The 26,438-nt window shown below is 45.2% G+C and overlaps 1 protein-coding gene across 1 annotated transcript in view; it reads right to left on the minus strand.

The window, feature by feature from the left end:
• Positions 1-26,438, minus strand: part of N (neurogenic locus Notch protein) — a 194,190-nt gene that overhangs the window by 49,291 nt on the left and 118,461 nt on the right. Inside the window, exons 4-5 of the mRNA XM_080276724.1 lie at positions 1,482-1,744; positions 865-1,069 (exon numbers count right to left, since the gene is read on the minus strand). Coding sequence (XP_080132850.1) covers positions 865-1,069; positions 1,482-1,744 — 468 coding nt within the window. The remainder of the gene's footprint in view (positions 1-864; positions 1,070-1,481; positions 1,745-26,438) is intronic.

The raw sequence follows: 26,438 nt of genomic DNA on the forward strand, positions 1-26,438 counted from the left end.
AAACACGTACTATACAAGCAAATATTTACTGGTGGAAAGAAATATGTCCAAATGAACAAAGAAATACTGAGGTTAACTATATCTTAAAGCAGAAGCAAAGATAAGGAAAGATGAGAGTAATGGCAAGGATCATACCGGACGGGGGTGAGACAAGATGTTATCACAAAGATGCTGACTGACTGAAGCAGCATGCTGAACTGTTGCCCACCAAGCAGGTCTTCAGACCCTGCTGCTAACGTGGTCCTGGTGCTGCACTACCACTGCTCCTGACATCCTTCATAACAGTGTGATCCTTCACACCGTCTCCACCTCATACTGTCTACCTTACCCTTACCTCTTCCTGACTCCCTCACACAAGCTGACGGGGTTACTAATGAGCCAACATACGGCTCTCGCGACCATTCTCACACTGGCCAGTGAGCATTCGTGCGCACACTCACGTACACGATAAAGTACACATGACTGGTTGGGGAAAGTCTCATTACTCACTGTTATGACTGACTGATTTTCTTGTGCAAATTGACAGCTACTGAACATCATCAAAAATTTCGCTGGTAATAAAGGAGAGCAACGACCAAGTCACAAGAATGAAGGTCCCAGTATATTCATCATGGATCACAAACTAACTCTGCACTCCCACGACGAATTTTATATTTTATCATAGCTATCAATAGGCGATTTATTCATTTTGGGGGGGATTTTTCGAATCTGAAGGGCTAGGTACACCTTTCACTGACACCTTCAACAAGAATTAAATCATCTGGAAGTTGCAAAAATAACTCGGTAAAATACATCACCGGCCTGAAGGAGTTAAGGTGGCTGAGAGAAAACAGATACTGATCTGGATATGTGTAGTGTACTCACGTGTATGATCCGAAGGTGTTGGAGCATTCGCCGTAAAGGCACGGTCGCTCCAGGCACTCGTTGACATCCGTGGTGCAGGTTGGTCCGGTGAAGCCAGGGGGGCAGGTACAGGTGAAGGTGTGGCCGGGGGAGTGGCAGGTGGCGCCATTACGACACGGCTTGGACGCACAGTAGTCTACCTTCTCACAGTGTTCCCCACGGAAACCTGAAGGTACAGTGACCACACCATGAGGTACTAGAATGCTATCAGAAATCGCTACTAAATGTTAAATGTTTTATATGGAAAAAAAAAAGCAGAAGTATTTAAGATATCACTACATCTCACCTAAATTTAATGTTACATATAAAGTTAATTTCTTTTGGCCCCATATGCTCCTCTGTTAAAGTGGTTCCCTAGCACCATTTACTTTCAATTTACTTCTGCATGACACGCTAATGTTTTGTATGTTATTTATGAAATCTGCGTTGTTATAATTAAAAAGATATTTTGAAAAGTGAGGAAATGGTGAGCAGTGGTGTTCAAGATAATGTGCTACGAAAGAAGTCTACACGGTCTTCTTAGCTCAAGAGAACATCGACTTAAATCTGAAGCCGAAAGCGTAAAATGTCATCTCTACCTGAGGGACACTGGCACCGGTACGTGTCCAGGGTGAGGAGTTGGCAGGTGGCGCCGTTCATGCAGGGGTCGGAGTCGCAGGCGTTGGCCACGGCGATCTCACAGAGCGAAGCCTTGTAGCCGACGGGGCAACTGCAATTGAAGCCCGGGCCGGACACAGAGAGAAGGACGTTGCACGTGCCGCCATTCTGACACCGAGGGCCGGGACCGTTGCGACACGGGTTTGGGTACTGACAGTATTCACCCACGTATCCATCTGTGCACCTGCGGGAACAAACAACAGACAATATTAATAACAATACATACCTTGAGTTCATAATACTTTACTTAGTAACTTTCGGGTACTGACATTATTAACCCTCGTATCCGTCTATAAAGCTAGAGAACAAACAACATATATACACTATTAATACCCAAACAAAATTAAGGTTCATATATTGACACCTAACATAAAAAGGTACGTTTATACTATTTTAAAACTCATTTAACCTCATTAAAAAATACAGTCCTTCCAACCAAGAAGGAAGATCGCATTTACGCTTTTACACAAGTTTACAAGTTTCTAGGCATGTCATTTAATTGTTGCTATAATACGAATACTCGTGCTAAGTTCTTGTCATTTTACAAGCTCTCATTTCTCGTGTTATAACTGTTACATGGGTGAGTAAGAAAGCGAGTGGTGCGTGAAGTGGAAGAGGTGATGGCATGGGGGCCAGTGCTAACAGCCACTCCGCACCGCTTGCCCGCACTCCTGCTCATCAAGTCACCACCTGAACTCACCTCCACCATGATGTCACCATCAGCCAACACCACACACTATTTGCTTTGTAGAAAAATTATACCCACACAATGAACAATTGTTTATTCAAATGATATCACATGTCTGGTCCAACTTGGACCCTCTTCAGGTATGGTCCGAACCTGCTGCTTCTTGCTTCCAAATGTGGGTATAAATCTTCCTTTTGATTAACGTCTGTCACTGTGAAATCAAGGCACTATGTGCCTCCACACAAGAACGAGATATATATATATATATAACCTTTTGCTCGTTCCTACACCAGTCTCTCCCTGTCGTTCTCTTATCTCGCCATGCAATCCTTCATTACCAAATAGTATTGGAGAGGGTCTCTATCACGCGGTGCACTTACTGTATATAACAATGTGGCTTCACTGCCCGATTATACAAACGTTCCTCAACGCCCTCTTCATCCCCAGAAAGGATGATGGTGGACTGCAATAAAAGGGCAACTTCAGCCTGCAGCCCACTGGGTTTACGTTCAGTTAAGCCCGGGTCCACAAAAACCACGACAACATTATCAAATTTACGTTCAAACCCAGTTCGGTGCTATTCAGTGACAATACCCGCTTCATAACTCAGCCAATACCCATTCCCATCGCTGACATACCCTTCCTTTCTTCGTCACATTCTTTGGTTTCTGTCCCTTTGCATCCATCCTCTATTCCTACCCCAACTTAACCAACCCCTATCCTCTGCCAATTTTCGCATCAGCTCCCAATACAAAGATATTTCAATCATCATAGCCTTGCTACCTCTACACTTACTTCAGTTTTCTGCTTGACATGCTTTAGGCAGCTCATCACTTCAGTACCATTCCTAAACAGGACCTGTAAACAATGAGACCTGATAACAGCTCAAACTCAAGCTCTTTCACTTCATCCACAGCAAATCCACTGACCGTACTTATACTGCAGATTCGGCATACAATTCCAAAAACCTACCAGGCCTACAACTAAATCATACTTCGCCTACAGTACAGCTCTTTACCACTCTTCCCCTACTACCCGCACTGACTGTCGTCAAACACTTCTTTTCCTAATGTTACCCTAATTTCACAATTACACATTACTCATTCTAATGCCCTGCCATGGCCTACTACACTGCCCCGCCTACTACTCCTACCATTACCTACTTACCCTGCCACCACTTACTACGTCTTGCACCCCCTACTACGCCTCCCATCACTCACCTCTGCCACCGCCTACTACGCCTTCCCCTGCCACTCCCTCTACCCCGCCTAGCGTGGCGTGTAGTGTCAAGGGGCGGCCACTGTTCTGCCCGGGTGAGTCGCTTTACAATCATAGAGCGGCGGCCGTCATGTGGAGAGAAAAATCAATGCTTGTTCAATTGAAAGGCAGATGTGAGGACGCCACAGATGCCCCGCTGGAGGTTTATGGTGCATGATAATTGTTGCACCACAGGCGGGGAATTTTATTAAGTGTTCCGGCTATATATCTCATTCATCAGCTATCGTTTTAGTTGTTTACCATCTCTCACAGCGATATTCAAGTACTTGATATTATAAATGACGGCCGCCAATGTAAGTGAATATTGAGAACAAAAAAACTACTCACTAACAAATCCTTAAACGAAAGGCAATGAAAAAAAAAAAAAAAACATCTGAGTTGTTAAAGTGAAATTTCCATGTTATTCGCAAATATTCCATTAAAAGTTTATGTAAAACATGACCGACCCCAACTGTTACTAAAATATCCATCCACAGAACCACGTGGCCTTCGCTGCCTCCTTCAGCTAAAACCTCGGAGTCTACATAACAGGATCATAAACGTCAAGTTCGTGATTTTTTATCCTAAGCAGAACTGACTCTCTAATAACGTAACCTGACCCTAACTGCCGGCTGTCATTCTTGGGAAATACTTGACTGGAGAATCAATTGCGAACTGAAAAGCTTTCTAACATTTTTTTTTTGTTTACTTACATCACGCAAACAAGCCTACAGTACGCTTGTTTGCGTGATGTAAGACTACTTGTGAAGCAGTATAGTTAAAATTACAGGTCTAGCTTGTAGCGCTAAAAGTGTCTTGGGGCTACAATGAAGAGGTAGGAGGAAGGGGAGGGACGAGGAGGAGTGGAGGGTCACGCTCTGAGTTATGGTGATACGTGTGAGAAGGGGTCACCTTACTCCGGCCTGATACATGTCAGCCTCCACCCTGACTTAGGTCTACAGCCACGAGGACAGTGTATGAAACACTCACCGATAGGGCACAAAGTCCTCGCCTATACGAGTATATCTCCAGCTAATAATTTGTGTAAGTCACCAATTCCTATTATGAAACCCCCCCCCTCTCTCTCTCTCTCACACACACACACACACACACACATTCACAAATGACTGATGAAAGTCTGATCTGAATCATAAATTTTAATAAGAGTATACCCGGTACTTCTGTAACACTTGTGCTAACTTTGCTGCAAGTCATACGAACTTATGAGGATTTAATAACAGAGCAAGTGTTTATCGGTCACACCATCTCTTAAAGTAATTCCCTCTGCCAATATTTATCACCATCTACATAAAACTCATCCTCACAAAACCATCCCTCCTCCTCCATCTTCTACATCACCACCTATCGCAACCCCTACACCACCACAATCTACCCACCATAACCATCATCCCTATAATCTCCAAAATCCACCGGCCAGCCATTAACCCTTCCACCCTCATCCCCACCCTCCCACCGGCGCGACCCCTTCCCCCCTTCCCCTTCTACTCTCTCCCCACCACAGCCCCCACAAGTCAACTGCTGGCCACGCTAAGTTCCCACGCCAATAATTGAGATGCAATACTCTCCAGGGAGCCAGAAGTGGGGAGGGAGAGGGGGGTGTAGTGACAGATGATACGGCATATTAATCCCCCTCCCCCGCTACCCTCACCCTACTTCGCCATACTCACTCTCGGGCCCCTAAACCAGCTCATTTACTCCATCATCTCTACTGTATGTGCTCCCTGGCTGCTGCACTCACTCTCTGGCTATCCTCATATTTTCGTAACGGATACATCATTACCATTACCTTCACCACTTTTCTCTTTCCCTTGATACCATTGGCCTCAGATCTATCCCCTCTTTTCTTCCTTTTTGTGTACACTTTTCTCATTCTCTCCTTCGATACTCATACTTCAAACATCTTCCCCTTACCTTCTACTCTCCTCTCACCTCTCCCTCCGTTCTGTTACATTCCCTTGCCCTTTAACCCTTTCCCTGCTATGGATACACTTAGGTATATTATTCTGCCTAAAACATGACGATTTTATTAAACAGAGTGACATCTTTAACAATCAGTGGATTAAGCTTCCCATTCCCTCCCATCTCCTTCCCTTTAGAATGATCCCTCCCCTTCCCCCTCCCTGAATCCCTCTAATCACATCCACTTCCCAGTGTCATTACCTTCCCCTTTTCCTCCAGCAAACTATCTTCTTTCTTTATTTCCACTCTTTGCTCCACTCCTTCGACCTAAATTTCCCTAGCCCTCGTCCTCATTTTTGCACCCTCTCTCCTTCCCAATCATCTCTTCACTTACTCTTCCTAACATCTATCCTCTCCTTCCATTATGCCCCATCTCACACAAGTATTCCCTCTCCCTTCTTCATCTTGCTCTTCCGTCCTTCTTTCCTTTCCCTCCCATACACTCCAAGCCCCATTCTCCCTCCCTTCCATAACACACTCCACCCTTTCCTCTCACAACCCCCATAGCCTTCTCTCCCCTCCTCCTCCAACCCTTCCCCTTACAACCCCCACGGTTCTCCCTCTCCTACTTCAGCGCCCACACCAGCACCACAACCCCTTCAGGCCAACTGTTCACAAGAGGCGTGCCCCCTCCACACGGGCATATACTCTATCACCAGGATCGGACCTTGTTATCAGGTGACCATAATACCAATCTGACTCGATATTCACAGGGCAGGATCGTGTTACAAGGGGAAACAGCAATTACTCCTCTTGTTCCATGGATTGATTTTGCTACTTTATAACAATACATACATAAATAAATACACACACACACACACACATATCTATATCTGTCTACATACATCTATATCTGTCTACATACATCTATATGGAGAGAGAGAGAGAGAGAGAGAGAGAGAGAGAGAGAGAGAGAGAGAGAAATTACAAAATCTATGCTTTCCTCACCCTACACAACCTAGCCTGGCCGCGCCATCGTGTTGTCTGTCTTCTCAAGTCCGCCGCAACGCGACAATCAGCACGTTTTCACACCACTGGTATGAATTATGCAGTGCGGCTTCTTTTATCTTCAATTGCCAGAGCTCTATTTGCGGATAAAGGGAGGTGTATGTGAATCTCTAATGTGTCTTGGTGCTCTTTGACGATGCCAAAGCAACAATGCATTTGTCTATCATGTAAATATCTATGTGTATGTTGTGCGTATCACCGTATTTATGAATCTGTATGTGTATCCATGTGATCTGACCATATATATTTACCTGGTTGTACGTGTATATCAGGGTGTGTAGTGTTTACCTCCCGCGCGCGGATGAAACTGTGAGGCTGTGTATATACGGTACATGAGGACAGCACATCGTAGTCAGAGAGGAGGCAGCATCACACATTGACTGACACAATAGCCAGAGCCACTTCACCCAGCAGAGGGGAGTGGGAAGGGGAGGGCCCAGATGGGACACTCGTAGCTATCGCAGGAGGGAGAGGAAGGAATGGTAAGAGGGGGAGGTGGGGAGGGAGGGAATGGTAAGAGGGGGAGGTGGGGAGGGAGGGAATGGTAATAGAGGGAGGTGGGGAGAGAGGGAATAGTGAAAGGGAGAGGTGGGGAGGGAGGAAATGGTGAGAGGATGGGAATGACGATGGGCTGGGGGGAATAGCGAGAGGAAAAGAGGAAGGGAAGGAATACAGAAGTTAGGACGGGAAATAATGAGGGAAACGAGGAGCTGGTGAAAGGAAAAGCAAATAGCCTAGTGAGAAGAGGAAGTGGGCAGGGAGGAAATGATGACAAGGGTATGTGGGGAAAGGGAGGGGAAGTGGGGAAGGAGGACAAAGTGGGGAGGTAGGGAATAGTGAGAAGACAGTGGGACGAGAAGGAATGGTGAAAAAGGGACTGAAGAGGGATAGAAGGCAGAGAAGGGGGACAAAAAGGAAGCAGGTAGATATTGGAGACGATGAAAGAACGCAGAGAGAAGGTAATGGAGAAAAGAGGCGAGGAAAAAGTAAGAAGTAAAACCGGAAATTTAAACTACACGAGTAAAGACACGGGGGAGATTAACATAAAACAGAGGGACGAGACAGCAAGCGATGTGACAGGGGCAAAGGAGAGGGAAGAAAGCTGAGGGACGTGGAGAGAGGGAGAGGGGCGAGAAATGAAAATTGGAATAAAAGTAAAAGAGTGGAAGGAAAGCATGGAGAAAAGAACAGACGCGGAAGAATATAAGTAGAGAACAAGTGAAATGGAAAACTGGGAATGAAGCAGTAATGTGAGGGGGAAGAAAGAAGAGGGGGAAAATACAGGGAATGAAGAGGGAAGAAAATACAGGGAATGATGAGGAATGAGAATACGTGGAAAGGAACAAGAAGAAAATATGGAGAATGAAGAGGGAAGGGATGAAAGTGATGGGCCTGCAGGAGGAGTATGCAAAGTGAAAATTAATGCAGCTTGATAAATCTTGTGATAACTGGGGGTAAAATATGCATCTATAATAAAGGCAGGGAGGCAGGTATGATAATGCCAGGTGACGTTGACGGAATATTAATCGTCTTTACATATCCTTCCCAAAACCAAGCCAAGGGTCGTATTCTAAGTGGCTCTGGAGATGTCGTGGCGCCTCTTCCATAGCGATTTATTTTGCCCATTGCATTTCAGTATCCCGTTGTAGGTTATTGATGTAAACTATGCAATGTAAAAATATAAAAGACAAGATAAATCACTTAGGAAGAGGTGTTATGATGCTTCCTCCTATGCCCAAAGACGAGACCCACGCTGTATACATCTTCCACTAGTAGTCACACCCAGAGGAAGGAGATTTTTCAGCGCTGGAGCATGATAACACCAATTTTCTCATGACGATTTCATTGAGACGGCAGCTGGGATGAGGGGCTCGCATTCAGACGGCAGAAAAACAGGCTAGAAGCTTCATCAGGGGAAATGTGAGCGGCAAAAAGTGTGGTTCTTGAGTGCACGCGAGACGGAGGGAGGCTTGTGTGGTGGTGGTGGTGGTGGTACATGATAGTGGTGTGTGATGGTGATACTGATGGTGCTGTATGACGGTTAAATGGAGAGGGTTGTTAGTGGCGGTGGTATGAATGGTGGTCCTAGTAGTGATGATGGTATGAATGGTGGTCAAAGCAGTGATGGTGGTATGAATGGTGGTCCTAGTAGTGATGGTGGTCGTAGTATTGATGATGGTATGAATGGTGGTCAAAGCAGTGATGGTGGTATGAATGGTGGTCCTAGTAGTGATGGTGGTCGTAGTATTGATGATGGTATGAATGGTGGTCAAAGCAGTGATGGTGGTATGAATGGTGGTCCTAGTAGTGATGGTGGTCGTAGTACTGATGATGGTATGAATGGTGGTCAAAGCAGTGATGGTGGTATGAATGGTGGTCCTAGTAGTGATGGTGGTCGTAGTATTGATGATGGCATGGATGGTGGTCAAAGCAGTGATGGTGGTATGAATGGTGGTCGTAGTATTGATGATGGTATGAATGGTGATCGTAGTAGTGGTGGTGGTATGAATGGTGGTCGTATTAGTGATGAATGGTGGTCGTAGTAGTGATTGTGATATGAATGGTGGTCGTAGTAGTGGTGGTGGTATGAATGGTGGTCGTAGTAGTGATGGTGGTATGAATGGTGGTCGTAGTAGTGATGGTGGTATAAACAGAAAATGGTGTTACTGTATGATACTGCCAAGAATCGTGGTGGCGATGATGTTAGTATAAAGGGTAAGCCATAAAGTGCGTGACGGTGGTAGCGATGGTAACATGAATGGTAGAGAGGTTTTAGGCTATGATGCTGCTTGGAATCATGGTGGAAGTGATGGTGCCACGAGTAGCAGAATAGGTGATGGTGTGTGAGTTGTGAGCGAGGACCTGAATCACCGTAGTAGTGGCGAAACTGGTGTGTGTATTATAAATTGTAATGGTGGTGGAGATGGCCGGGATGGGTGGAGAGGTAACTGTGGCAGGGCAAAACTGGTGGTGGCATCAGCGATAAGGGCATACGAATGGGACGCTGGTACTACGATAACAATGATATAGGGACTGGCGGGGGTTGTGTGAGGCAATGAAAATATGAATGGATGATTACACTCGAGATGCAGGCAGTGATACGGGTGGCAGGCAGGGGAGTCCAGGATGCAAGGAACAGCAGTATACAAGGAACGCAAAAGTACCAGAGAACAGTAGTAAATAAGATGCAAGGTACGTGTAACAAAGAATAATAAGAGCTATGTTAAGAGCAACAAGGAGCAAGGAAAAGTTACCAAAGAAATGTACTCAGGGCCAAGCAGAACAATATAAGACAAAATAAGAAACTATGGTGTCAGGAAGCGCATGATGGAGCAAGGGAAAACCTGACAAAAATCAAAGAACAAGAATACGAGGCAAGAAACTGAGGTAAGTAAACAAATGAATACGTGGCAAGAAGAGGAGGAAATAAATAAAGAATACAAGGTAAGACAGGACTGGGGAAGGATAAAAGAACATGCAGACGACGAGGAAATTATAGGAGGAGGAAGCCGATAAAGAGTACAGTGTATGGCGGGATGGGTCAAGAATGAAAAGCCAAGAAGAGGGGAGAGGAAACCGAGGAGAAAGGAGGGGCCGTATTCTCAGAAGTTCCCTAGCACCTCTTCCTTAGCAATTTATTCTGCATATTACAACTTACTTTTGTACTCTATTTATGGCAAGAGATTACTGATATACCAAATGCAGATAAAAAATAGTAAGAAGTGGTAGAAAGCCGACGAGAATACGGGCGATGGAGTATAGGTATGTTGATGTATTGTGGGTGGGGGCAGTATCTAGGCCAGCATCAGGGGCAGGGGAAGGCCTCACCATTACCCACACCACTATCAACCTCACCATCACGCCAGCTCTCTCTCTCTCTCACACACACACAAACACACACACGCACACACACACACACACACCGTCTTACTTTGTTATTCATGTTTCTGCTTACTCATTCAAATGCAATATATACGGTATCATTCTAATGTAAGCTACAATTGGCACTAAGTTAGGAAGAAAACCAAACTAGTATTACCAGCGGAGTATAAATATCAAGCAAAGTTTCCATATCGTGTTGCACCCAAGTCACAACTACCAAACACAACCTTAAATGTGGTTGTTCAGCTGCCGTTGGTGCAGATAATACGATAAACAGTGAGACACGTGTTGGCTGAGTAAATAAACCGGGCAGCAGCATCCGGGACACAGCTGCGTGTGGCGCCTGTAGCCTGGACACACACCGGGGGAATGGTCACCACGAATTGCATGGCAAAGAGGTAATTCTCTCTCTCTCTCTCTCTCTCTCTCTCTCTCTCTCTCTCATTAGTATCAACCAACCATTCTTTGTTTTTTCTTTATTCTCCTCTGTGATCTGTCCTTCCATTTCCACCCTTCGCCCACTTCTCTCTCAGTTTGCCACCTCCCGTTCTTTTTCTCTTCCTCTCCTTTAAGGTTGGCGTCTCATCCACCTCTTTTGATGCTTTGTCTACTCTTCTCTTCACCCTCCATTTGTCATCTTTTCCATTTTCCTTCCTCCTTTCTTCTCTCTCATCTCCCCCTCCCCCAATTCTCTCTGCGAGCGCCATAGGAAGAGTGACCATCAACCAACCCCCATCCCTTGACCTCCCTCAGGATAGGTCCATTATTTACCGGCCACTTACTATCGCCACTAGCATCTTACTATATTTTGTTTCTCCTTCTCTCTTCTTATGCATTTACGAACTCTGTAACCAACACTCTCTATCCCCTTAATCTATGGTGTACTTTTCTTACGCTCTGCAAGCTGTATTAATGCCCCCCTCCCTCTCTCTGTTGTTACGTCACTTACTTTATTCTTGAGCTCTGCCACCGACTCTTTCTATCTACTGAGTTTTTCCCGCTCCCATTTTCACCAGTTGCTCTCTTCTAAAATACTCTATCATTGTCTATTTCTCCCACAGTATTCTATCTCCCAGCTACAAGACTATCACCTGCTCTCTTCCACCGCCCCCTCCCCCCTCTATCTCCATTCGTGACTCTCCATTTTCTATCTGTTGCTGTCTTCCCAAACCCATACTTTGTCATATCTCCTTTCCCACCTGATCATACAGTTATTCTAAAAAATACACACTTTCTCTTTCCTACCCGCTTTTACCTACCAGCCTTCCCATTCCTTGTTCCCCCAGGACAGGCCTACCACATTTACCACATCATCAAACTCGGGACTTTTCTCCTAGCTATTCCACCTGATCCTAGTTATTCCCTCTCGCCTCTCTTTCCCACCTGGTCCAATCCACCAGCCTACACATTCCTTTCTCCCCCAGGACAGGCCTACCGCACCACCAATCACGGCACTACTTGGCTCACTATGATGACACACTCCCAAGGCAACACACCGACCAGCACTACAGATAACATCGATAATCACACAGCCTTGCCCGTAATTATCTAAAACGCTAGTAGGCCCCTCTCCCCAACTACCTAACCACGTAATGATCACACCGAGAGGGGCAAAGGGAGGTATTTGTTTGTATAGCAGTGTGGGGTGGAACAAAGTTGTGTAGCATGTTACAACTGTTACATCATTACGGTAGATATTAGCTTGCCATCACCATCATCAACGTGTATCACCAAATCAAGAAGAATGACGACGACAACAACAACAACTTATAAGATTTGTTAAGAAAGGGCCTTGGGAGTGAAGGCAGTCGAGTTCAGTGTTAATTACTTCGTACCTTGGCTTGAGTCTTGCTACCCGTGGAGCTGCAATAATCCTTTTGATAATGGTTCCCCACACTCCACTGATGACCTGCACCGATAATTCATAAAACAATAATCTTCGTCTTGCATCTAAGATTCCTGGTATCTTTTTTTTTCTCCCCGAGAAAAGCAACACAGAGTGAATTTTAGCATATCCCCTTTATTGCCATACTTGCAAACATAAATCTTAAGCCACTGCAAGGAACTGACCTTAGCCCCTTCACTACGAGAGGCCCTTTCTAAGCTGCAAAAGTTAACTGTTGGGTGGTAGGAGTAAAGATGGACGTCATCACAGTGAATGGGTATATGGAAACAGTTTCTAACTCTTTACTAGGTGATGTCTTTTCTAAGCTATTTTAATATAAATCGAACGGCTATATTAATAACGAATTAAAATAAATAATCTTTGCCATCCTTGTCTTTTCACCTCGAGAAAGACCTCTCGTCTCAGGGCTATAGAATACGGCCTTAAGTGTGTTTATGAACCTAGGTGCAGAGATGCCCCTTGGAATGGCCTAGCCCCCAGAGGGCCTAGAGTTGTCTCGCGTGCCGGAGTGGCGGGGTGCGGGGTGTGGCGTGGAGTATCATTAATAATAAGGGTGTAGGGGGGTGCGTGAGGCGGGGCGGGGGCGGCCACTCCACTGATTCTTATCTTTTATCTTCACCTCCTACCAATACACACCACAGTCTCCTTACCCAGCCTCTCCTCTTCATCTCTCCCCTCTTTACTTCCCCCTCTCTCTCTCGCCTTTACCCCACTTCTACTTTTTCATCCCTTCCCTTCCTTACTACCCTTCTCTCTCTCTCTCTCTCCCTATATCTCTTCCTCCCCACTAGTCTTCCTCGCGCCCTCCTCCCTTCATCTCCCCCCCCCACACGATTTTTCTTACTCTTCCCCCACCCTCTCCTATCCTCCCCATCCTTTTTCCTATTCGTCCCCTTCCCACCTTCCTTCCTTCCTCCCCCTTCCTCTCTCTCTCCTTACTTCCCATTCTTTTTCCTCCTCTTCCCCTCTCCATCCGCCACCGTATATGGATGACCGTCATTATCCCCCTCCCTAGGCTATGTCTCACCCAACCCCCCTCCCCTCCTTATCTATAGCCCTCCAGTCCAAACAAGACAAACAAACAAAATACATAATACTCCAGCAATTAATCAGAAAGACGTATGTGAATAATTTAAATCTCTCTCTCTCTCTCTCTCTCTCTCTCTCTCTCTCTCTCTCGTCACTAGTATCACGATGCAGGAAATGGACTAGACACACATCGCCTCAACGTCTATGTCTTTGGATGTTCTTTTCTTCGCCTTTTACGTCCCTCGCTTTATTAACCTGCCTTTAATTTTTCTCCTCCCTTTCAACTCCCTATGAAAACCTTCTGCATCCTTACTCAATATTTTCTTCTTCTTTTTTTCCCTTTCAATCCTGCGCTTTAGGATGGTTTTCTTTACATCCTCATTCATCAATATTTTCTGCTTTCTCTTCCTTCTTGCATGACATAAAAGTTGTCCTCCATACATTTACTCGTCGTTCTTTTGTTTATTTTTCTTCTTACATCATACACAGGTTAATTTTATATATCCTCATTCATTAACATTTTCTCATCTTTTCTTCTTGCGACACACACACACACACACACACACACACACACACACACACACACACACACACACACACACACACGGACTCCCAAATCTTACTTTCCCTCGTTCATCAGGGCGAGACGGAGGGCAAGGTAAAAACCACTGCCTGTGTTTGCATGACCCTGCCTGACCCGCCCTGACCACCCCACACACTCCACCCTCACCCTCAAAACCATGGGGGGAGGGGAAGGGGGGATAGTTTTAATTATACCCCACTTCTGCCATCTCTCTCACACACCCGTACACTCTATTCTCTGGTGCATTCAAGCCTAAGCAAGTTTTTCTTATCCTTGACTCCTCTGACCTTAATTAACCTTTCGTGACCTCATGACCTCAACACAACCCTACCGTTTGCTACGCCGCACTCCCACCTTTGTTATATATCAACCTACCGTATCCAAATTCAGTCTACCCCTTGTTCTACGCTGTCGAAACATTACAACACTTCCTACGCTGATCCATTGTTATATATCTACCTACCGAATCTAAACCAGTCTACTAATCATACTACGCTATTTAAACTTCTCAACATTTTCTAGGCTTGTAACAAAACTCGGGACTGCAGCTTTGGTAATGAATCTTAAAACTGCTTATTATGCCAGCCAGTATTTCCTAACTTTATGACGATATATAACCTTGCAAATCTTTCTGCTCTATTAATCACCTTGGACTGTAGCTAAATTATGTCCACACCAGCTTGGCTTTTAACTGCCCTTCCTCCATTTGGAACGCTGAGCTGTTATAATACGAAATTAACACAAACACGATGCTAGTAAGAAAGAAGTGCTATGGAAAGTATGTGCAGCCGTAGTATTGTCTAACTGCCACTGAGGTGCGGGAAACTAGTTACAAAATGGATGAAAATTTCCGCCGTGTTAAGGTGGATGAGCTGTAGTGAATCTAAATACTGCTGATATCAACCGACACTCCACAACTTTCTGACAAATGGGAATGGTGGTGAGCATTTAGTATAATAATAGGGTGGAGAGGCAGGGTGGTGGTCAGGCGAAGGGGAGGCATTTTTCATTGGGCCCTGAGGTGTCCACTCCATTTGCCCTCTGCTGGTCAAGGCGAAATGGGGTGTGCTTAAGTCACGGCCACTTGTTCCAATTAATCTACTGACACTTCCAACACATGAGCAATTAATAATCGCACAATACTTAACGCAACTTATACTGTAATTATTTTTTTATTACCCTTACCTGACTTGTTTTCTCTCAATAAAAACGTTTGATCGTAATCATTCTGGTGGTGGCCTAGTTGGAATGCAACCTAAAGCGAGTCCGCTGTGTCGGGGAACGTGTAAACGGAGAGTTATTGCAAATATATACTTTGGAAAATCAACATACTTATCAACAGTAGCAATAAAAGAGGTATCGCACTACTAACAGTGCTGCAGTCATCACTCCTGCTATAACTACTACAACCATCATCTCCACTAACATTTTCACCACCACATCTACTGTCACTACTGTAGTGGTTATTACCATCTCAGTCACGACTATCAAAATCAATAACATAAATCACTACCCTCACGAACCCTAAGTACAACTACCAACAATGCAACCTAATCCAGACCCCAGATACCATAACTACCACTACACAAGAGGCTGTCATCCGTCCCCCCTGACCACTACCAGCATCCCGGCTTAACCCAACACCCCGAGGCCAGGATAAGGATCAGGATACATGATGGTGGTGGCAACAAAGACACAGGAGGGAAGGGGAGATGACACGCGATCCTACTACGTGTATCCCCCCCTCCTTTCTCTCCACCCCCACCCTTCAGCAATATAATAATATAATAACTGATTATCTATTCACACTGTACTCTTTATCATGATCATGATCATGATCATCGCAAACCTGTTACTACCGCCATACTTCAAACTCCAGCAACTGGCGCGCGCGCACACACACACACACACACACACACACACACACACACACACACACACACACACACACACACACACACCAGTTAGTCAAGATTTTATCGGTCAATTGTGGATACATTAGCAATGGAAAGTTGATGTTATTAAATGCAGGAAGTAGAAAAAAGAAAAAAATTAGTACACAACAATTCACAAGGCATTTCATAATCTCATTCTGAAAGCTTGTGCCATTTACTCAAGCATGCCACAACAACCATTAGCCAAGACCACTGCTATCTTCCCACCCACTTATCCATGGAAGTGCTATGAGGAGGCAGGAAGCAAGCATTACCGTCAATCTCCACCGGCGATGCCTCTGGGAGAGTGAAAGGTGTATGGCACCGAGATGCTGAGAGCAGCCACATTCCCACACTGCTCTAATCTCAGCCACACATTAATGACCGACTTTATTAATGTACACCTATAATGTTATCTCACCATATGTAGATCTCTGCGATAAGTCATGGCTCCCATCAACCCGTATCGGTGAAGCTGGCTCGCACGGCTACCAGGCCAAGAATCACCCAGCCAATGAGAACCCACCTACCCCACCCACCAGCCAATCAAAATCTAGCCCGACTTCTACAGGAGCCACTCTGCGCCGTGTAACTAGTTCTTGAGTTTTTGCGAGCGGGCCAATCAGCAGGCGGTCTCCGGGGTGACTTCCGTTCCCACACAGCGCAGGTGAGTCGTGGTGTGAGAGAGCGCCTTGCATCACTGGGCTAAGGGAGTGAGTACCTATGCCTTCCCACAAGCACCTCAATCCTGCCCCGCCCCGACCTACATCCCATTTCACTCTAAGTCACCACCCAGATGTTTCTCCCACCCTATCACACACTCACGCCCTATTAACATTCCTTCTTCGCCTGCCACTTCGGTCGCAATCAAGAGCTTTGACCAGCCCTGCTCCAGATCTCTCTTCTTAGTCCCACTTCTTGCCACTGATCCTCCTCCTCATACCCCGATAGAAACCCGAAGTCTACTTCAACCAGCTTTCACATCCAGGGTAGTTATATCTTTTACAATGCACGCTTTTCATATATTATTTCATAAGCTATAAAGCTATATATTCTTATATCTAATTTGCGATTCACCACATCCTTATTTTACAACCAATCCTGCACTTCATCGGGTCATCTCAGCTCCCTCAGTATGGTGATGTCCTTTTTATTTGATTATTAGTACCATCACACGATATACATCATTAGCAAGGAAATAAATCGCAGAAGGAAAAGGTCAGAAAGTTTTTATTAACCTTTAATAATATTACATCTTTGTATTCTTACTCCCACTATACTATAATATTCTTGCTGAAGAAAATTCCTTCGCTCTTTCCTCTTCCTTCTGTTTACTGGTGACTCTACACTGAGTGACAAGCCAAATGGTTTCCTGTATACCAGGAAACCATTTACTACGCTCGGTGGTACCCATGTAACCAAACAATGGCGCCTGGTGGTTTAGTGGGTAATTAAGGCGCTCCAACCGGACTGAGTCAGTGTCGGTTTAAGTACAAGGAGTGGCTGGGGTTTATTGCTCACGTAATGCCACTCAGGGATGAGTGAGGCTGGCCACTCTCATCTTAAATGTCAGGACCAACTTGCTAGCCCCGGGCTCCTACGCTCCTCATGAGGCATAACAGGATTAGATGATGTATGATGTATGTGGCAAAACATTTCGTGGCGATGGAGGCAGCATCTTCACTAGCAATAAATTTCCTTCTGTAACCAGCATTTCACAGGCTCATCTGTCTTTACATAGCCTAAAGGGGTAAATTCTCTTATTTAACCCTGCGTGTCAGGGAATCGTCTCACTAGTTACGGTATCTCATCTTAATATCTTAAGTCAAATATTCTCTACCTACCCTGTATTTCATGTGGTCATCTTAAGTTAGTATCTTTACAGGCGGATATTTTCTTATTTACCCCTGCCTTTCAACTGTTGAGTGTTGCAGTCTGAGTGTGAGAGTGGTGGGCCGCAACACAAACACAACCACGCACCCGTAACTGAGACAACACAAACACAATACTCTCGCCCACACAAAATACTTAGTTTTATTTCTCAGTATATAACCATCTCATTGCCTTCAAAGTTCTCTCTCTCTCTCTTTGCCTGTCTGCTCTCCCACACGCACGCCACACCTGTCTCGCCACACCACAGCTCGAGGGCTACTGTCGTGAGAGCTGCTGCTGCGGCTGCGGCACAGAGGGACTACCCTGCGGCACAACCTGACCTCACAGACCTGCCACAGTCACATTCTATCCGGCTACACCCCATCACAGCTAAATCACCACTGTCATCATCATTATGGCTATTTTCATCATTATCATCATCACAGCTATACTCCATCAAGGCTTCATCATCACAACTATACTCCATCACGGCTTCATCATCATCACAACTATACTCCATCAAGGCTTCATCATCATCATCATCATCATCATCATCTCATTTCCCACTAACACTTGAGGCTCGAAGGTCAAGTAGTGGGGAATGACGGATATAATTATGTACACCCTATCATGGCTAAATCAACACATCATCATAACCCTATTTTCCACTAATACACGGGATGGGAAGGTTAAAATGCTGAGGGATGACGAAACATGTACTGATGCTAAGAATGAAGGTGCCGAGAAATGAGAGAAAATGGCCAAGTGGACTGACACCTACTACAAAATGAAAGGCACTGAAATATGGACAGTTTTATGAAGACAATGAATTTTGATAGGAAATGGCGCAGACGGACACCGATAAAGGTTAAGACTACAACAAAACGAAAAGTGCCTGACTCATGTAGCAAAGCAATGACATGGTTGGGGCTACAAAGGCATGACAGGAAATGACGACGTGGATTGGCTGTTTACTAATACTGCTTACTACATTCATGGTGGATACTTCAACACACACTTGATTGGATTGGGGCTGTGGATACTAAGAGCTGATAGGTCACGTCGCCCCTTCAGCCGGGTGACGTCTTGTTATATTTTGTTTCTATTATCCTTACACGATTCTATTCAGCTTAAGGGAGTCTCCTGTATTGTAATGAAATGGCTAATGAAAGCTGTGTCTAACATCCCTAGCTCTAAGTCACACCGAAGCTTAATCAAATTGCATGATTGCAGCAATAACAATGTAAAATACGTCATCGAAGCGAAGTTGTTGATATCGTATTATGATTAAGACTAAGATTCGACAAAAAAATCAAAACACGCTAATGGTGGCCAAAGTTGATATAATTCATCGTACAATAATTTCTTTAAGAATTCAGACCGCTGACTGTGATTACGTCTGGCCTGAATACACCAACCACAATGCGCATACCGTATTAAACATTAACCGCTGAATACATCAGGAGTCGTCACATGCATAAGCCATTAACCCTTTTAGGTCTATGATGTCATTTATATTGTATGGTGTCTTGCTCCACGTGATGCAGTTCAGCTTACGATGAACCTCTCATATTGAAGCTAACGAAGGCTTTGTGTCTCCACAGCGGAATAAATTATTTTCCACATGATTTAATTCGGTTTCGCAAAGATTTCATGCTGAAGAAACTAATGTATGATGCCTCAATCCCCTGCACTACAAGGTGTATCTCCTTAGCTGGAAAAAAAAAAAAAAAATCGTCTTCATTTCTACAAACATTTTCGTTCTGTTTACCCACAAGTTAAGACAGGCGGCGTATATTCCTTTAACCAACGGGTGTTTCTCCTGAGCTGAATAAAAGTTTGATTGCCGGAAGACCAAAATACCACTGACGTCATCACTGCTAACCTTTTCAACTTTACGACTTACATATGGCTTTCTTCTCCCTACCTCCACACGATTTCCTTGAGCCTTGGAGCGAAAATCTGTAGTACCTGGGGGGAAAAATTCAACTCTTTCCCGATCTGATTTTCCTTAAGCTGATTTAAATCGTCCAGATGGATCAAAAATACACGAAAAATAAGTTGCCGGATTGCATGGGTTAAGGGGTCAATGGAAATGAAAGCAAATTAATTCCAACTCGACATTTTTACCGCTTCATAAATCGTGTGGGATAACCAGGCATCGTCCAGACGGTGACCTTTGTATACATAACCATTAGGCGGCCCTGGCTAGTTCTTGCATCCGCCGCCGCTGGACCTGTAGTGTGTGTGTGTGTGTGTGTGTTCATACGAATTATCTTTCATGTACAATGTGTGTGTGTGTGTGTGTGTGTGTGTGTGTGTGTGTGTGTGTGTGTGTGTGTGTGTGTGTGTGTGTGTGTGTGTGTGTGTGTGTGTGTGTGTGTGAGAGAGAGAGAGAGAGAGAGAGAGAAACGTGGAGAAGAGGCGAGTTAGGAGGCAAACCACAAAGCAGAAAATAATTGCTTGCTCGACGAAGCATTTAAGTATGATCACAGCAACTTGCAATACACGGTCCACACGCAACCTTAGTACTTATTATACTCCATTCTGCATCATTTCTGACCTTTACCATCTGCCAAGCTTGATACGATTCCCACAGTTCCAGTTTACAAGATCAACCAGACTTTACTTTTTATTTTTACTGAATATTTAAATGGCCTTCTCCTACCACCTTTATTAACTCCTTTCGATTTCACTTATTTATTTACCGTACCAGTCTTTAAATCCAAGTTACATTTTCCTGCTTATTATACAACACCATTCTTGGCTTTCGTTTATGCTTTCTCTACTTTACTCTGATCGTTTATGTTGTGTTCCAGTACTGTTACCATTAAACAATTTCATTTGGATTCGAAGACTTTCCAAATTGGTGGTCAGATGTAACCTTCATTAACCTCTTCACTATTCGATGTCTGTCCTAAGTTAAATAAAATCAAGTGGGAGAAAAAAAGCGTCATCAAACTGAATGGGTTAGGTAGCAACACTTAATACCACACCGGTATATACGAATATCTTTGTTCGTCTGATTACGCTTTTTTCAGCTTGTGGCAGGTATATCAGGTAGTACCGCTGGAAAAGAGAGACATCCAGGTGTGAATGTTTTGTGCTGTCATTATGGATCTTAATTAAACTTGCTAAATTAAATAACGCTTATAACCATACATAGACGATTACGCTTGTCCTTCCGATCAACACTTCAACTTGCCTGCGATAAATATGCTTCCTAAAATAACGAACAACATTTATTATCATCCATACGATTTTGCATGTCTGATCAACCTCACACCACTTCAAACCTGCCTGCGGTAATTGTGTGGCATGCAAATAAGGTGGTACCGGAGGAAAAGACAGGCTTAAGGTGTGACAGGCGTTCTATCGTGTCGCTCTTTGGCTGGAAGGGACTGGTGCTCATTACAACGCCACTACACTCTTGACCCTTTGAATCTTATTTCTTCACTTGCCTCCTTGAATTCTGTGATGTCTGTCTGTCTGTCTGTCTCTCGTGTGTGTGTGTGTGTGTGTGTGTGTGTGTGTGTGTGTGTGTGTGTGTGTGTGTGTGTGTGTGTGTGTGTGTGTGTGTGTGTGTGTGTGTGTGTGTGTGTGTGTGCCATCTCCTGGCGGTTGTACACAGGTTAGAGACAGTCAGTGTACAAATAGCATACTGCAAAACGTAACGAGTATGCCCAGGACCAAATCTGTCAAACCCATAACAAGCGCACAGTACAATAACGCATTAATAATTAGTCAGGAGGTGTAAATGTATTAACCATTTTCGTCTGGTCCATTAACGAACGTCAAAGATAATGATTATGGATCAAGGATTAATATCCCAGAGGCCTGATATGCATGACCTATCATCACCTTGCAGTGGATATAATAGCAGGGTCCTCTCCCCCTTGGCTTGATTTATATTGCACTGGGCTCCCCGGTATTTATACACTACACTACACACACGAACAGCAGTACTTAATAGGCTTGTCAGTACCTTGTTTTCACAGTGCTAAGCTGAAATTAGTACTGGTACATCATAATGAACTGTCATCAGTGGTGCATATAACAACCAATTGTGATCTCGTTATGGAGGTCCCCAATTGCCAAGATGCGCACACCGCCACGACTGCAGCTCCTACTCTGCATGTCAACACCCCCGGATACTAAAACTGTTATCCCGGCGTGGCCGTGGGAGAACTCTTGCCACTAGTGTAACCCAGGCACAACTACACACACTGCACTAACTCGATCATGACCACCCTCTCATTCAGATTCTGAAGTATATCCACTCTACTCACTCCACACTATGACGATCCCTCTCATTCAGATTCTATAACCACTCCGCTCACTTCACACTACGCTCTGCCTGTGTACTCGTATGCTGAATGAGTTTCTTGACACAATGTGGTCTCGCTAGCACTGCGGCTTGCCCTCTATTATGCAGCCAGTCTCACATAAACCTAAAACACGTATCAGACAACATGTAGTACTGAATGTGGGCAGAAAAAAATGGGATGGTGACATGAGAGGGGAGAAAGGGGAAACACGCTGGAGGAAAGTGTGAAGGAGAGAAATGGAGGAGAGGAGAGGGTTATGGTCCCGAGATGGAGGGTATGAGGAGTAAAAAAGTTTGGAGACAGGTGGTGGTGACGTGAGGACGGCGTGAAACAGCTGTGGCAGAGACAGAGACACAGGCAGGGGCATGGGTAGGGGCGGGAGGACGGATAATTAGCCCTGGGCCAGGACACACTGACGCCAGGTGACGCCTCACTTTCATCCCACACCCCACCCCTATCCCTTCTCTCCCTCCTCCCTCCCTACATTCTCACCATCACACCTGTCACCACGCTTTTGTACTTTTTTTTTTTAAACTCCTTACTTAGCTATTTACAATCAATCTCAATCAAACTTATTTAGCCATCGATTTCGTTGAACAATGTGATCGCACTTGGTTGGATGAAGAGTGTTTTTACTTACTCCACTCCCTTTTTAGTGTCATTTTGAATCATTCTTTTGCAAATAATGTATAAAGTAAGTACGTGTTGTTTCAAGCTATGTTACATTCAGATGGGATGGAATAGAAAGCCGTGGCAAAAAGTAAGAGAAAATACAGGATGTGACGAGAGAAATGGCAGAGCGAGGATGAAGGGAGAGAGGGAAGAAGGGAGGTAGTACTCGTATAAATTGCAACATACCGGCATCTACTGAACCTTCCAAGGCTGCGCGTATAGCCTAGAACACAACCATCGTATTTGTGAACAGAAAAAAATAAATATTCCCCCTTCCCTCACGGAGGGACTACAGGGAAGCAAGGGGAAAGGGGGTAAAATAATAGGGTACAAGGGAGTGAAAAAGGAGAGGAAACAGCAGCAGTCCTAATGTTCCTTGCAAGACCGTGTCAGAGAGGGAAAAGGAGAATTACGAAGAGGAACGGGAAGTGAAAGGCAGTGTTGGACTGAGAAGAAAGAGAAGTGAGACAAAATGTTAAGAGAACATAGGAAAAGGAGAGAAAAATGTGGAGAGGAGGGGAGTTAAAGATGAGTTGGTGCAAAGAGATGGAGGGGGAGATGGGAGGGTGCGTCAGGTGTGCGTGAGCGTGTGACCACCCCGCCTCACGGTGCCCACACAATCACATCACAATACCTCATCACCACCACGCTACCCACTTGATGCTCTCACATTCTCTCTTTTCATACTCTCCCTCCCCTTCCTTTCTTCCCTCCGTCTCTCCTATCCTCCATCCTTAAGTTTCTTTCCGCCCTTTCTTCACCCCTTCTCTTCCTCACCTTGCCTAACTGCTCCCTTTCCTCGCCCTTACTCCCCTCGGCCCTTGCTTCCCCCTTTTCTTCTTCCCTACTCTCCCTCCTCTTGCTTTTTGTCTCCCTTTCTTCGCCCCAACTCTTTCCTCCCTTCTCTATAACCTCCTCCTCTCCCAGCCATGATTATTATTCTATTACTACCTCCTCCTCTCCCACCCCATGTCTCTTCGACCCTTCACCTCTCTAAGCCTGTTCCCATCTTCACTCCTTTCCCTAGTTTCCCACACTCGGCGTCCTGTCTTCCCTGTATTTTCCTTCTTCATCTAATACTGGTCCTTTCTCTCTCTCTCTCTCTCTCTCTCTCTCTCTCTTTCTAGTGTTACCCGTCCATCACATTTTTTCTTTCCCTCTCGTCCCTCTCTCCCTGCACCCCCACTACATCCCCCCTTCCCCGTCACTTCACAGCTCACTCACAACACAATCGCCACCAAATTCTAAGCTACAGATGCAAACTATCGATTTCCCGGGAACAAAAAGGGGAAGCCACTATAAAAAGCCGAGAGTCGAGGATTAGCTTTCTCGCCATACAATAAACAGGACCAAACAGCTGACCGAGAACAAGTGGAAGGGGGGAGTGGGGGGGGGAAGGGATGATACAGTTGTTCTTTAATCGAGGCCTGACCACTGGGACGGCCTGACTCAGCGGTATAAGGTCATTAGGCCCGTTGAGCAGCCTTATTAGCCATTAAGTGGAAAATTGTTAAAAAGGTTAGGGTGACACGCTTTGGACTGGAGTTTAATAAAGAGATTGATAAAATAGTGAATAGTTTACTAGGTGGGTGAGTGTGAGGGGGTGAGTGGGTGAGTGAGGTTAGCGTGGGTGCGTGGGGTTAGTGTGGGTGTGGGAGGATAATGGGTGAAACAGGTGAAGGTGGGTGAGTGAGGTGAGGGTAGGTGTGGGTGGGTCATGGGTGAATGGGGTGAAGGTGGATGAGTGGGATGAGGATGAACGTGGGTGAATGGGGTGATAATGGGTGGCGCGCGCGGGTGGGTGTGTGAGTGAGGTGAGGATGGATGAGTGGGATGAGGGTTTGTGAGTGGAGTGACGGTGAATGAATGGGGTACGGGTGAGGCTGTGTGCGGGTGGGCAGTGTTTCACAAGTGGTGTCTCAACCTGCCCATGAGTCGTTTAGTCACACCCACCCACTTTCTCCCCTAATTCACTTATTCTTCTCCCCTTCCTCCACCCATATATTCAACCTGTACTCTTCCTCCACCTATCTACCTTCTCTCCTCTTCACCCAGCTTCTCTCATTCACCACCTTCACTCTCCACTCGCCTCCCCTCCTTCATTCATGCTCCCACTTTCTCCACACCAATTTCATTGATCAATCCATGAATTATACTCCACACGTTTCCCCCCCCCCCACATCGTCCTACTGTATAATTTCTCTCTCTCTCTCTCTCACCCACGCCTCTACTTCACCTGCGACACCCACTGCACCTTTCCCTCAACAACCCTCCACAGCACGTCTCCACTCCACCTAAACCACACACAACAGCCACATAAGGACGTCCGACAAAACTATGAACAGCGCTGCCTATTAGGAGGGGGAATGTGCAATGCGGAGGGGGTGAGGCAGTGACGTGGGGTTGAAGGAGTGAGGTGGAAAGGGTGAGAGCGTGCAGAGTATTAGGAGGGTGAAGGATGTGTGGGAGGTGAGGTGCGAGTGGAAAGGTGAAAAAGGTATGGGCAGGTGAAAGGGGTGTGGGAGGAGGAGGGGAGAGTTGGAGGGTGAATAAAGTATGTGTGTAGGCGAAGAGAGAGTGAAGGGTTAAAGAGATACGGGAAGGTGAAAGAGTCGCGTGATAATGAAGAGAGTGGGAAGGTGAAAGAAGTATGGCCAAGTGACGGGGATGTGGATGGGTGAAAAGGGTACCAGTGTGGGCGTCTGGCATGAGTTTTGGGCAGTAAAAATGTAAAGGACGTAAGATGTTAGTGTGAAAGGGTAAGAGGGTATCTAAGGGCAATGTTAGAGTATGTGTACAAGGTGAGGGACGGGGGAAGGAGGAAGGGGGGAAAGAATGACGCGTGGTGAGGTAAAGAAAATAAAAAGTGATTATAAAAAGGTGTTGATAAGGTGCTCAGGTAGACAAGGGGATCATTATCAAGGAGAATAAAATGATGAGATAAGAGAAGGACGCGTGCCAGTCACATCATATCGGGGTTGTGTGTGTGTGTGTGTGTGTGTGTGTGTGTGTGTGTGTGTGTGTGTGTGTGTGTGTGTGTGTGTGTGTGTGTGTGTGTGTGTGTGTGAGAGAGAGAGAGAGAGAGAGAGAGAGAGAGAGAGAGAGAGAGAGAGAGAGAGAGAGAGAGAGAGAGAGAGAGAGAGAGAGAGAGAGAGAGAGAGAGAGAGAGAGAGAATTTAAATTCTATTCTAGCTTTCAATAGCAGCCAGAGCAATTCAATTAGAAATGAGATGGTGTGGTTTCTCAGAGGCAGGGCAAAAATAAGCCTTTATACCCTATTTAACATCCACTGAACCTTCTTTAATAGATAGCTTGAAAGACTACAGTAATGAACACAAGACAGGAAAATTATGTGAATGTTAGGAGGCAAATTCTATCGAGAGACTGTCTCGCGAAGTACAGGTTTAAGAAGTGTAAATTGCATCTTATCACAAACTGGTTAATGTGCTTCCTGTAATTTTGCTTTGAGTTAAAAACATTCGTCCAAGTTTCGAACAGAACTCACTGGTGTGTGAATTAAGGGAAGTCGGGGCAAGAGATAATAGCAGTAGCATCGAATTAATAACATTAAACCACGTATGTGTCTCAGGGTGATGGGAAATGACTTGGTGCATTTACAGTAAACTAATCATGTGCTCGCCAAGTATGACTGTTCATCGTTATTTTCTTCCCTGAATTCTCACTACCATACTGTTTGGGAGTACCTTGTCAGTGAATCACTTTGTATAGGAGACAATGA

This window comes from Coenobita brevimanus, chromosome 66, assembly GCF_032717465.1.
Source record: "Coenobita brevimanus isolate Jiangsu-jjx chromosome 66, ASM3271746v2, whole genome shotgun sequence".
Taxonomy (NCBI): domain Eukaryota; kingdom Metazoa; phylum Arthropoda; class Malacostraca; order Decapoda; family Coenobitidae; genus Coenobita; species Coenobita brevimanus.